This window comes from Thamnophis elegans, chromosome 1, assembly GCF_009769535.1.
Source record: "Thamnophis elegans isolate rThaEle1 chromosome 1, rThaEle1.pri, whole genome shotgun sequence".
NCBI classification, from domain to species: domain Eukaryota; kingdom Metazoa; phylum Chordata; class Lepidosauria; order Squamata; family Colubridae; genus Thamnophis; species Thamnophis elegans.
The window spans coordinates 36102279-36115810 of record NC_045541.1 but is presented as its reverse complement, the minus strand read 5'-3'; the positions used below and the strand labels follow the sequence as shown (position 1 = coordinate 36115810).

General features: G+C 40.7%; 1 protein-coding gene across 2 annotated transcripts in view; it reads left to right on the top strand.

Annotated features, from left to right (window-relative positions):
• GALNT13 (polypeptide N-acetylgalactosaminyltransferase 13) overlaps positions 1–13532 on the top strand; it is a 230149-nt gene that overhangs the window by 26705 nt on the left and 189912 nt on the right. For both annotated transcript variants that reach the window (XM_032217135.1, XM_032217127.1), the window contains exon 2: positions 1284–1530. In XM_032217135.1, the coding sequence (XP_032073026.1) occupies positions 1389–1530 (142 nt within the window). In that variant the 5' untranslated portion in view covers positions 1284–1388. The remainder of the gene's footprint in view (positions 1–1283; positions 1531–13532) is intronic.

The window sequence follows — 13532 nt, the reverse complement described above, 5'->3', positions numbered from 1 at the left end:
CTTGATTCTTCCAAATGTCCCAATTGTATCCTCATTTTTTCCCCTTCCTGCGTTATGTGGCTCATTGGGGACATTTCTTCAAGATACTTGAAAGAAGCTTGGAATTTCAGCTTGTAAAACTGTTTTTAATACATTGGAAAGGTAAAAGTTTACAAAATAAAAAAATGGTAAAAGTAAATAGAGGAAGCAACCTCATGCTAGGTAATAAATGAAAATGTATGAATTTAAATTTAAAGAACCTCGCACCCAGTATTATGTTCCCCTTTTTTTTCAATATTTTCTCAACGGAGTCATCAAGAGATTAATTGCACCATTATTGACTGATCATAATCAACTGAAACTGAATTACATCGTTGACTTACTTTGGAAGATTGTTACATATTGTAAAAGTGAAAATGCTACAATAATTGAAGAAAGGTTATGCATAGACCAGACAAGAACCCCCCAAAATGCCAACAGAAAGCGATTTTTTAAGGGTGGGGGGAACCATGTAATTGCATGTATTATGAAATGAAGTGTGAAACAACATCTATTGTTGCTGATACTCCATGTCTGCCCACTTGAGCATGAATAGCGCATCTTTTAGCTGTAGTTAACACCAATGCTATATCATTTATCCATTTTCTTGTAAGTGCTATTGCAACAAGATATTTCACTTGAGAATTCATTAAACCCTCTGTTTACGCTTGCTCGTATTTTTTTTTTTAGCCAGTGTACATTTCTGAAGAGTGCTTTAAAGATACGCATAGTCCGAATTTGGAAAACATCAAAGCAACCACCACTAAAATACACTTGTAATGGAATATGGGAATGACTTGCAAGATTCTCTTTAATGTAACTCTACAGTAAAGTTAATGTTAGTATATCTGGGTGCTTTTTGTCTCGACTACTTTGCGAGGCTGACAACTATCTTGCACATCTAAAAGTACATTCTCCCTCCCCACTCATCTTTACAGTGCATAAAACAAGTGAGGGCGCCTTCTCAGAAATTTGTTACATTCCTATTCCTTCTGCAGACACAGTTGCTGTTCTCTGACTGTTGTTTAGTCTGCTGCTCTTCCTCCTGTCTCCCAAAGCCATTTTCACATACCATTACACACTGGAAAGTTCATTTCATTTTTGTTTCTGAAAATTTGGTATGCATTTCTTGTGTACAAATGGATGACAGTAAAAAAATAATAATAAACATGTTTTAAAAGAAAACAGTAGTAGATGAAAATGACTGCGTTTACGAGGTTGTTTACTTGTCAGCTAATTCTAATTTTTCTGCTTTTATTTTTCAGTGGGATGTTTTCATCTGTGCATTCGTGCCAACTTTCTTGGCTTGGATATAGCATCGTATTAGCACCTGCTTTTACTACAGTCTGTAACTAATAACTCAATAAAGGATGAGGAGATTTGCCTACTGCAAAGTGGTCCTTGCCACTTCTCTCATGTGGGTCTTGGTGGATGTGTTTCTCCTTCTGTACTTCAGTGAGTGTAACAAATGCGATGACAAGAAAGAAAGGTCCCTGCTGCCTGCTCTAAGGGGTAAGATAAAACTTGGTGATCACTGTTGATTTAATTTTGATTGTTGGTGAGTAGTGCTAAATGTAATTTGAATGCCTAAGTGAAATACTTAAATTGGAATTATTATCAAGAATAATGTAACAGAAGTCCTTTCAACAAATCTAGCCTAAATGCTGTAAAATGTTTTCCCCATATACAATTAAGCTCAAAAAGATATTCAATGTACTGCAGCTTTCCTCAAACTGATGCTCTTCAGGTGCCTTGGGGCTACAATATTAGAATTCCCAGCCAGTTTACTCACAATCTGTGCGGACTAGAAATTCACAGAATTATACTCTAATGTATCGGGAGAATAGCAAATTGGGGAATGCTGATCTGGGCTATTATCTAAGGCCCTTCCATCTGGCATTTCAGTCAGAAATTCACAAGAGGCTCAAACAGCACTCTTCAACTTGAATTCTAAACAGTAATTCCTCCAGTTAAATTTGAGTGTAAGCACTTGCTACTGTTCATCAAGGGGAGTGTAAATGATTCACAGAACTGTTTTCAGAGAAGAAGTCTTTAAGATGAACTTTAACTTTGCATTTTAAAGATATTGATTAACAAAATAATAGACATTTTTAAAAGGTTTAATTGGCTGTTAATATTCATTGATTTAATATACATTGTTCATGAACAAAAGCAATATCATTAAAGTATTCAAAACAAATAATCTTTGCTCTAAACATCTGTTTATGGATGTACATACCATACAGTGCCATTCTCTTTTTGGTAAGCAACATTATGCTCTAAAAAAGAGCAAAAAATAAGAAAGACAAAAAAGTTCAGATAATGGACAGTGCAATGCCTGGAGAGAGAAAAGAAGAGAAAGAATTGGAGAAAAATAACAAAATACAAAGACTTGCAAATAGAAGTAGAATGACTGACAAAAGAAAACAAGGATAGCATCAATAGTAAATTGGCAACTTGGTTGGAATTACAAAACATCTGAAGCATCACTTAACTATTATTAGCATTGACAAAATCGCCACCAGTCAATTGCAAAAAAGCAGCCTTACTTGGAACAGCTGACATCCTTTGATGATACCTCTAACAGCATCAAGCAACAACATCTGCCTGTCCTTAGGACGACTATATTTCTGACTGACTGTGGTCTAACAGAGTAATTCATTAAATTTGTATGCTACCTGACTCTCAACAACTTTGGGTTGCTCACAACAATCAAAACAGTAATTAACTAACCATTAAATAATGATTCCAAAGAAATTAAAGACATGAGAATATCAAGATTCCAAATCCAAACCATTCCTGCAAAATACAGTAGCAAATATAAGTTGTGACTATTATGGACTAATTTTAATCATTGTAAAGTAAGCAATCATTCTAATGCACAGCAACCAATTACAGTAAGCAATCATTCCATAAGCCACAAACTGAAGAGGCAGTAAGATTGGTTTGACAAATTAGTCATTGATCAATTGTCCTTCCTAACTTTTTAATATAATTCATAAAAAAAGAGACGGAATGATTCTGAGCCTCAAATTGGATTGGGCTATATCACTTCTAAAAGGTCCTTTTAACTACTTTCGTTTATAAGAGAGAGGAGAAAATGCAACCCATCTCTTTAATGAATAATGGAGATGTCAATGTATTTACTGATTTGTAGACCAAACATGAGAATAAATCATGCTCTACATATACAGTAGCTGCAGCCTTTAGCCTATTTTGCTAAAAGTGGATGTTCCTGATCATTGCTTTGGAATGAAATGATCGGTTTCTCATTTTTTGAACTGATTCAATCTGCCCAATTGCAAAGGCCAGAGAACCTGATGCAGCAAAAAATATCTCTTTTTCTGGGGAAGGTCAGAAAATATTGTTTTGTTTGTCTGAATCTTTTGAAGAGAAGTATTATCACCACACTGAATTAAGCTAGGGTATGAACTGGGTCATGAATGTTATATGATAAATGGTTCATTCAACTTCAGAATTTATTACAGAAATAATTAAATCTGACACTTACAGAATGCAGCACTTCTTATTAAGCCCAGTTCTGTTCTGTGAGCACATGCTGAAATGTGACTTAGTGATATCCATCTGCTGTTTCCAAGTCAATGTTTCAATGATGGTCTACTATTCTGTGCTGGAATTTAGGGCAGATCTCTTTAACCTATTACATATCTAGAAATGTGTCTATGCCTGTAAAGAACATTTGTATAAAGCTTTGCTGTTTGTAAATAATGTTTGTTGTTTTTGACAATACATTTTTGAACATGCCACAGGATGCATCCCCAAAATATACAGTGACAAACCATTTCCAAATTGTAGGATCCAAACTGGCTCTGTGACCAGGACCAGAGGTTTTGTCTTTAGGAACTTCTCTTTGGAAGTTCCCTGAAGACGGATTCCAGTCCAAGTCCAAAAGCTCAGAAGACAAACCTCTGGTCCCAGTGACCAACTCATATTTGATCCTGCAACCTGTATATATACGGGTATATTCGTCTTCATTCATTATTTCCAAATTCTTCAAAGTACGTTCAAGGAGACTTGGGACTTGTACTAGTGAAAAATGAGAAATGCCTTTCTACCAAGTCAAGTGGGCTCCATTTGACTCAGTTTTGTCTATTAGACTGACTGTACTTTTCTGGGAATCTGAATAAGAATGCACGTTGGTCCTCCCATCTACAGGTGCTGCAAGTGTTGATAAAATTTTTGCTCTGACCTTTTCCTATTATTCAGCATTCTGGACTTTAAATTTATTTTACTGGTTGTTCTATTGTAGTTGACCACCATTGATTTGTTTTCCTGTAGTCATTTATACAAGTTTGCAACTTGTATAAATGATGCTCTGCTTAAAATGCACAATGTGCAGTATGTTTCACACATGAGAGTTACTTTTGCATTGTTATTTGGGTAGGCAGATTCATGTGTGAATATTGTTTACCTGGTTGTGACTTTATACTGGGGAAAATTCCCTTTGCTTTGCTGAAGCTTCTGAATTGCTTGCAGTCTTACAGTATATTCTGTGTTTTAAATATTAAATGGATGAAAGAAATCATTCGGTAACAGCACATTGATTTACTTGGTCTTTAGGCATAATCTTACAGTGCAATTCCAGACACAGCTACCCATGAGTAAGCCCATTGTTTAAATGTATACTCCAATATGGGATTAAAAGCATCTACAGATACCTGTGCTTCCAAATCCAATAACCCCTAAATTGGGCCCACATTTAAGAGATGCAACAAATTCAATTTCCGCTCAGGTATTCTACCAAATAACAGATGAAGTCTCTTTGAATAAAAGTGGTGCTAATAATTCACCTATAATACACTCATATTTTTATACATTTGTATCTAGACCTAAACACCTAAATGGGACAATGTATGCCATTTCTGGAAATATTGCATACTTGGATTTATGGACAGGAGGAATAAATCCCCTTCCCCCAAATTTTCTGTTAACTCATGGTTCAGTTGTAAATTTCAAATAGCTTTCTCTGAGATCTGGAGCAAGCATGTGCATCATTAATCCCTTAATACTTTTAAAGTGCGTGAAAATATATGCGGCATACTGTCATTTTTGTTAAGACTTCAGTAAAACGAAGCAGTAATATTTGAAAGATTATGTAGCAAAAACACTTCCTCAGTCTCCCACCTACCACATATTCACTCTGTTAACCTTCCATGTACATACAAGCCATGCTGTTGTCCACTCCAACCTGCTGGTATGTCCCTGGCAGCCTTTCATTATCATTTCATGGTATGCAGATTAATAGTAAAATCAGCACCCTTGTTCTTATGCTACTCTCTTCAGTTTCCGATTTAAACAAGTGACATATTTTTCATGCACAACAAGATCAAAAAGCTTAGCAGAAGTAAGTTCCTGGCAACACATAGAATATTTAGAATTTGAAAAATGTGTTTTGAGTTTCAAATGGATTGTTTTGATGTACCGGAAATATTCCAGAGTTGTTACCACCATACTACAAATATTGTCTTTTGATACAGCCTTATTTCAGTAAGGTCATTTAAAGCTTAGAGCACTTCCAATAAAGTTTGAGTAGGTGTTTTAAATTTGTCTCCCCTGTCCCTTCACAGCCTATGTATCATGGATAAAAGTACAGATAGTCCTTGACTTATTACCACAATTGAACGGTCACTAAATGAATGATTGTAAGTCAAGAATTATCTGCAAATATTCATTGTGACCTTATGTTTATGGACTACCCATTGTACTTTGTGTAAAGATGTCCCAAGAATCTTGTGATGTAGTTTGCTTTTGCAGAACTGGCTCTTGCCCTCTTCTACATATATTAAAGATTTAACCATTACTTAATCAATGTGTGGTGTAGGAGGCTGTCAGGGTCTGGATGGGGGTAAAGAAGCTTGCGCTCAATCCAGACAAGACCGAGTGGCTGCTGTGTTTCCCTCCCAAAAATTGGCTAAGCATTCCATCACTCAGGCTGGGGGGTAAAATTTTACGCCCCTCAGACAGGGTTCGCAAATTGGGAGTCCTCCTGGACCCACAGCTGATCTTAGAACATCATTTGTCGGCTGTGACTAGGGGGGCGTTTGCCCAGGTTCGCCTGGTGCACCAATTGTGTTCCTACCTGAACCGGGAGGCACTCGCAACAGTCACTCATGCCCTTGTGACCTCAAGACTGGACTACTGCAATGCGCTCTACATGGGGCAGCCCTTGAAGAGCATTCGGAGACTTCAGCTCATCCAGAATGCAGCCCCGCGAGCGATTGTGGGTGCACCTCGGTACACCCACGTTACACCTATTCTCCGCGAGCTGCACTGGTTACCGATTGGTCTCCGGATACGCTTCAAGGTGCTATTCGTCACTTATAAAGACCTTCATGGTATTGGACCTGGGTACTTGAGAGACCGCCTGCTGCCAATTACCTCCCAAAGGCCCATTAGATCCCACAGATTAGGCCTCCTCCGGGTTCCATCTACTGGCCAATGTCATCTGGCTACTACCCGGGGGAGGGCCTTCTCTGTGGCTGCTCCGGCCCTTTGGAACGAGCTCCCCGCAGAGATCCGGACCCTCACCTCTCTCCAGGCTTTCCAAAAAGCCATTAAAACCTGGCTATGTCGGCAGGCCTGGGGTTGATGAGTTCCCTTCCCCTCTCGAATCGTGTGACTGTTGGTTGTCTTTTAAATTCCCCTGTACCTTTTCTGTTGTAGTTTCTTTGTGTTTACCTCCCCCCCCCCCCTTGGGTTTGTGAGCTGCCCAGAGTCCCTCAGGGAATAGGGCGGCATATAAATAAAATAAACCTTCAAACCTTCAAATGTTGGATCAGAAAACTCTGGTATATTTTTTAAATCTATCAGGACAACCTTATTTGTTTTGTTGTGAACTTATTTGAACAAAACTGGGTTGATCATGTGGTTTAATGAATAATTGTTTTAAGATGATCTGATATATGACCTCAATCCTCTTGGAAGTCAGAGAGATTAAAATTTCCTAATTGGGGTAGAATTATAGCCTCAATTACTCAAAACTTTATCTTAACATTATCTTTGCTAAATAACAAAGATTAAAATGTTTTTCTCATTCCTGGCTGTGAAATCTGAAGCATCTTAGTTTGTTTTTCTTGTCTGTTATGTTTTATGCTGTTAATTAGCAGAGGTTGGATTTGGATGCAAACATGGACTGTTTACCAAATATTACTAAATGCTACCATTACAGTTTTAGCTGCCTGTTTTATAGGCCTCCCATGCTTTCCTGAATTAGCTTTAAAAGAACTTCTACACAGACACACAAATGTAGCTATACAAATGTCCTCACCAGTATCGCTTCATCTGCACGAGGCATTGTTATTACATCCTGACTGAGAGATTGGAAATATTCTGTATTTGCTTGGTGCTCTTTCAAAGTGATCTCAACTCTTAAGACATGAAGGCATTAACTATGTCTTATCATAGTTCCCTGGCATTCTCCGGGGAAAATAAAATGTTCATAGTATTTTATCAGGTTAGACAAGTGCAGCATTAAGACTCAGTGATAGACTTGAAAAGAAGTTATTACACCACTGATAAAATTTTATGATCCACTTACAAGGGTGAAAATGAAAATATGTCTTCTCATCCTAGTGAGTGAACACTCTTAGATGTGTTGAAATATTGATTTGTTTGGCTGTTCAAGGTATGAACAAATTGACTACATTCCTCTCTTTGATTGATAGAAACAATGATACTGTAAGTCTTCTGACATTAGAAAATATCAAAGTTAAATAGTTGAAACAAACTCATAAATATACCCAAACTGTATAAGCATATTAAGACATCTAGAGAGTCTTCTGACAAGCCTGCTGTTTCTAGTTATCATACCCTGGCTGAAGTTTACCTCAGGACTCCATTTCCCACCCCCTACTGAGCATTTTCTCTAATCCCAGCATCCTGTGATACCGCACATCAAATCAGAACAGAAGGAATTGATATTTCACTGCATCTGATTGAGGTAGATTGTTTTGCAAACACTCTAAGGAATTGTACTTGAAGACCTGCAAGATTTGATGTCTCCCTTACCAGGTGGACCAGACAAGGACCACAACCTGATAAACTAATTGTACTTTATTGCAAAGCTACATTAACAGAATATTGCAAGTCTGAAAGTACAGTTCTTCCGCTGTCTACATCTTAAGAAACTAGGAAGAGTCCCCTTTGAGCCACTTGCTTTACCTATTATCCAGCTATGGGCTACACTCTCTTTTACCTGATTGGTTACTCGGCAGCATCCCTTTGCCACATTTCATTAGAGCACCTTTAGATAACTATTAAAGAGCAGTGGAAAAGAACCAAAAACAGAGTTGTTAATGGACTAATTACATTGTATTATCACTGAGTGGAACCTCAACCACTAAGGTAGTCCTTAATGATGTCGTAGTTGACTGTAACAAAAATCACTGACAGATCAAGTAGGAAAAGAGGGATATAACTCTCCCCATCCAAGTCCTGACAACAATCTTGCTTGGATCTGAAACTTAGCTGAAAAGGAGTCCAAATGAACCATTTCTAATAGTGGTTTGCAGCTGAAGCAGAGGTGGTGTTCAGCAGGTTCTGAGTAGTTCTGGAGAACCGGTAGTGTAAATTTTGAGTAGTTAGGAGAACCGGTAAATACCATGTCTGACTGGCCCCATCCCCATCTATTCTCTGCCTCCCGAGTCCCAGCTGATAGGGAGGGAATGGGGATTTTACAGCATCCTTCCCTTGCCATGTCTACCAAGCCACGTCCACCAAGCCATGCCCACAGAACCAGTCAGTGACGTGCAGTGAGGTTTATGGCCGGGGAGGCAAGCGGACAAAAGCCGCCCTATGTCTGCCAGCGCCGGGGCTTCTGGGGCGTTTGGAAAGCCACGCCAAAGCACCAGCGCGGCTTTCCGAAAGCCGCCCCCGAAGCCCTGCATCGGGGCTTCGGGGGAGGCTTTCGGAAAGCCGCACTGGGGCTTTGGCTTGGTTTTTCGAAAGCCCAGCAGAAGCCCCGGCGCAACTTTCCGAAAGCCGCCCCAGAAGCCCTGATGCGTCCCGATGTCCGCCATAGAGCGGGATGTGTCCTGCCTGTATGGCGGACACAGCAGCGGGGCTTCTGTGGGGCTTCGGTGGCCACCTGAGTGGCCATGAACCCCCTCCCCAGCCAGCCAGCCCATCCATCCCTCCACCTGACCCACTCTGGCTGGCCAGCCAGCACAAAGCCTCACTGCTCTTCTCCTTCTCCTTCTCCCTGCTCAAGTGGCGGCGGGCTTTGACGGGGCTTTGGGGGCCACCTGAGCGGCCATTATTCCCCATCCCCATCCATCCAGCCAGCCCACCCACCCCCGCTCAACCTACTCCACGCCTGGCCGGCCAGCCGGCCGGCATAAAGCCTCGCCGCTCTTCTCCTCCTTCTCCTCCTCTTTCTCCCTGCTCAAATGGTGGCAGGCTTCGGCGGGGCTTCAGGGGCTACCTGAGCGGCCATGATCCCCCCTCCCCAGCCAGTCAGCCCACCCCCCCCCCCACAAAAGAAAGAAAGCACCATCCCCCCAGCAGAGGCGGGTAAAAGACCCGCCTCTGCTGGGGGGCTGCCCCTCTCTTCGCAAACAAATTGAGAGAGAGTTTGTTTGAGTGAAGTGAAGAAACAAACACATGCACACACACACATACAAATTACTTACAATAAAAAATTACAAATTACAATAATTTTGAATTCCTCCCCCCTCCCTCTGACCCACATACCTTTTTCAGCTGTGTCACAGAGGATTTCAACTCTGCTCTTGTTTACCATGATGAAAATGTAAAAATATAAAAAGAAAAAGGCAAGAGCTGCTGAAGTCAGGCTGGGTTAGCTGCTGCCAGAGCCTCCAATGGATGACTCTGCTTAACTGTTTAAAAAAAGCCTCTTAAAAAGTGCCCTCTACAGGAGGAGGCGAGAGAACCACGTGCCTCATCTACATAAGGAATTTTTCGGCTTTTAACCCTTGCTTAACTCTGCTCAAGTGATCATAAAGATAGACTAAATGAGGCACGTGGTTCTCTCGCCTCCTCCTGCAGAGGGCACTTTTTTAAGAGGCTTTTTTAAGCAGTTAAGCACTAAGCAGAGTCATCCACTGTGACTTTGGCAGCAACTACCTCAGCCTTTTTCCTTTTAATTTTTCTTTTCTTTTCATGATGACAGTGGTGAGGCCCTGTCTCCCCTGACTGCACGGCACTGGAATCAGTAGTAAACAATTTTTGAACCCACCACTGAGCTGAAGCCTTACCATGAGCTCAACAGATTTCTGGAAAAAGAAAGGTTGGGACTGAGTGATATTTATAACTCAGTCCTGGGTTCAGGCAGAATTGCTTAAGAATGGAGCAGCAGATTCTCCTTCAAAGCTGCAACATCATCCTTGCCCAAAGAGAGGTGTTGATATCTAGATCTAGTTTGTCTGTCCCCCATCAGCCCTATGAAGTAGCCAGGAGAGACATGGATCAGGGTGACAAGTCCTCCCTCTCCTCCTTCACTAAAAGGAAATTTATTTCCCTAAATAAGAACCAATCAACAGTTTGTCAATGCAATGAGAAGTAGGAATACATCATTATGGGGGTGTGGACCAAACATGAACTTATGCAGCTAGTTCTCAACTTACAACAGTTCATTTAATGACCAAAGTTACAACAACACTGAAAAAAGTGACGTATGACAATTTTTTTTACACTTATATATATATATATATATAGCAATATAGCAGTAGACTTATATACCGCTTCATAGGGCTTTCAGCCCTCTCTAAGCGGTTTACAGAGAGTCAGCATATTGCCCCCAACAATCTGGGTCCTCATTTTACCCACCTCGGAAGGATGGAAGGCTGAGTCAACCCTGAGCCGGTGAGATTTGAACCGCTGAACTGCTGATCTAGCAGTAGCCTGCAGTGCTGCATTTAACCTCTGCGCCACCTTGGCTCATGACCATTATGACCATTGCAGCATCCCTACAGTTGTATGATTTATATTTGGATGCTTGGCAACTGACTCACATTTACGACGGTTGCGGTGTCTCGTGTCGTGATCTCCTTTTGCAACCTTTCTGGCAAGCAAAGTCAACGGGGAAACTAGATTCTCTTAACAACCATGTTACTAATTTAAGAACTGCAGTGATTCACTTAACAAATGGCAAGTGAAAAAATGTTGTAAAAGGGGGCAAAACTCACTTAATCAATTTCTCACATACATTTTGGACTCAATTGTGGTAAGTTGAGGACTACCTGTAACTATAATTTGGTAAGACTCATCTTTGGATTTCCTGCACTGATATTTTAGGCATTTCTAATACTTCATCTCCTGGGGTTTTCCAATTAACTAGGATATATCCTAGTATTGGGCCACAAAGAGTGGCTGTTTGGAGCAATCTTGTCAAGAGCCCAATTTGCCTCCTGTTGCCAAAGGTTAACAAGGCCCTCAATTGCACTGCTTGTGATATCATTGGGGAAAGTCTCAAGTGTATTCTGGAAATACATCAGATCAAGCATGAAGGTGAGCCCTAGTGTAGGTCTAACCCTGCAGAAATCCTGAATGGCAATTAAACTTAACTGGATCAAAAGTGGTCCTATCATAGTACCAAGCTGGACTTTATTCTCTCCCTATTGAAACCACCACATTACTATTTGAAGGTGAATATGTGGTCTAACAAGGAACATGGTGGCTTAGTGGCTAAGACACTGAGCTTGTCAACCAGAAAGGTCCGCAGTTTGAATCCCTAGCGCTGTGTAATGGAGTGAGCTCCTGTTTCTTGTCCCAGCTTCTGCCAACCTAGCAGTTCGAAAGCATGTAAAAATACATGTAGAAAAAACCACCTTTGGTGGGAAGGTAACAGCATTCCCTGCACCTTCGGCACTTAGTCATGCTGGCCACATGACCAGAGAGATACCTTTGGACAGCAATGGCTCTTCGGCTTTGAAACGGAGATGAGCACTGCCCCCTAGAGTCGTGAACGACTAGCACATATGTGTGAGGGGAATCTTTGCTTTTTATGTGGTTAACATATGATTTCCTGCATTTGTCGTATACTAGAATAATGGTGGCCATGAACCTTTGGTTTTCTGCGATTCCTACAAGATGGGCCAGATAAAGAAATAGGCTCCATGGAAGACTAAAAACTACTTTTATTTAGATTAAGTATAATAACACGATCTTGATATCTGATTGTGCTTCCTCTCCTCTGTTTTTTATATCCAATTACCTCCTTGCGACCTATCAGATCGCACAGATTAGGCCTCCTCCGAGTTCCATCCGCCAGTCAGTGTCGACTGGCAACTACACGGAGGAGAGCCTTTTCAGTAGTAGCTCCGACCCTTTGGAACAATCTCCCCGTGGAGATTCGTACCCTCACCACTGTCCAGACCTTCCGCACAGCCCTCAAGACCTGGCTATCCCGTCAGGCCTGGGGATAAAGATCGTAATACGTCCCCACCCGAATGATGAATGTTGTGTACTATTTTTACTTATGTATTGTTTTATGTCTTACTGTCTTGTACTCCCCTCCCTATATATTGTAAGCCGCCCTGAGTCCCCTCAGGGAAAAGGGCGGCCTATAAATAATAAAACCATAACCATAACCATAACCATGTGAATTTGGAGGAGTATCTGTCTGGCTCGGAGACATTTATTTAATCCCCCCCCCAATCATTTGGACCTATGCAATATATTTTCCTTTATTTTGCTTTGGCAATGAATCTTCCTTCTCTCCAACGTCATCTTTTTTATTTTCTGCACTTTCCCAGGTCCACACCCAAACCATGAATGTTGAAGTCACTCAACATTATATGCATAATGATGCCAGCATTCACCAGAGAACAATCTAACTGAGCAACAGCATATTCATTACAGCAGAAATACACCCAGCCTGTCTTTACAGCCCAATTAAACATCTCTGCACTCATATACCTCACCATCTCAGAATGAAGTACTTCAGGGACTGATAAATTTTGAAATGACATTGGATATGGATTTGTTTTAAGATTCTGTATAAATTGTAAAGACATTTTGTCAGTAGAATAGTGGGATGTTGTTAATTTAAAATGTTATACTCAAATACAGTTGAGTTACAGATGAGCCGTGCTTAATGACCCTAATTATGACCAGCAATTCCACCTCTGAGCGAAACAGTCACTAAGTAAGAAATCATGTGACTGGGACTGTGCTTTTTGGCCGGAAAGAGACACTTTTACTCTGTTTCACACCTTTGGCTTTTGTTTGCCATCTAACAATTTGGAATGCTCAATTCTTTATTGTTTTGTACACATTGAAAGCAACATGGCCATTCCATAGCCTGGGGTGGAAGCCACCGAACAAGTATATAGTATTCTCTTGAAATCTTCCTCTCCAATCTCTGCTCTGCGAGGAGAGGGGAAAAAAACAAGCAATTTCTATAGGCAGTCTCTCTTTTGCCCAGACTCTTTCCCACTGCCAATGTGATCCTATTGTTCTCAATGTATACAAGTGCAGAAAGCTTACTCTCTTGAAATTCATCTCCAATCTCTCTCTGCTCTGTGGGAAGGGTG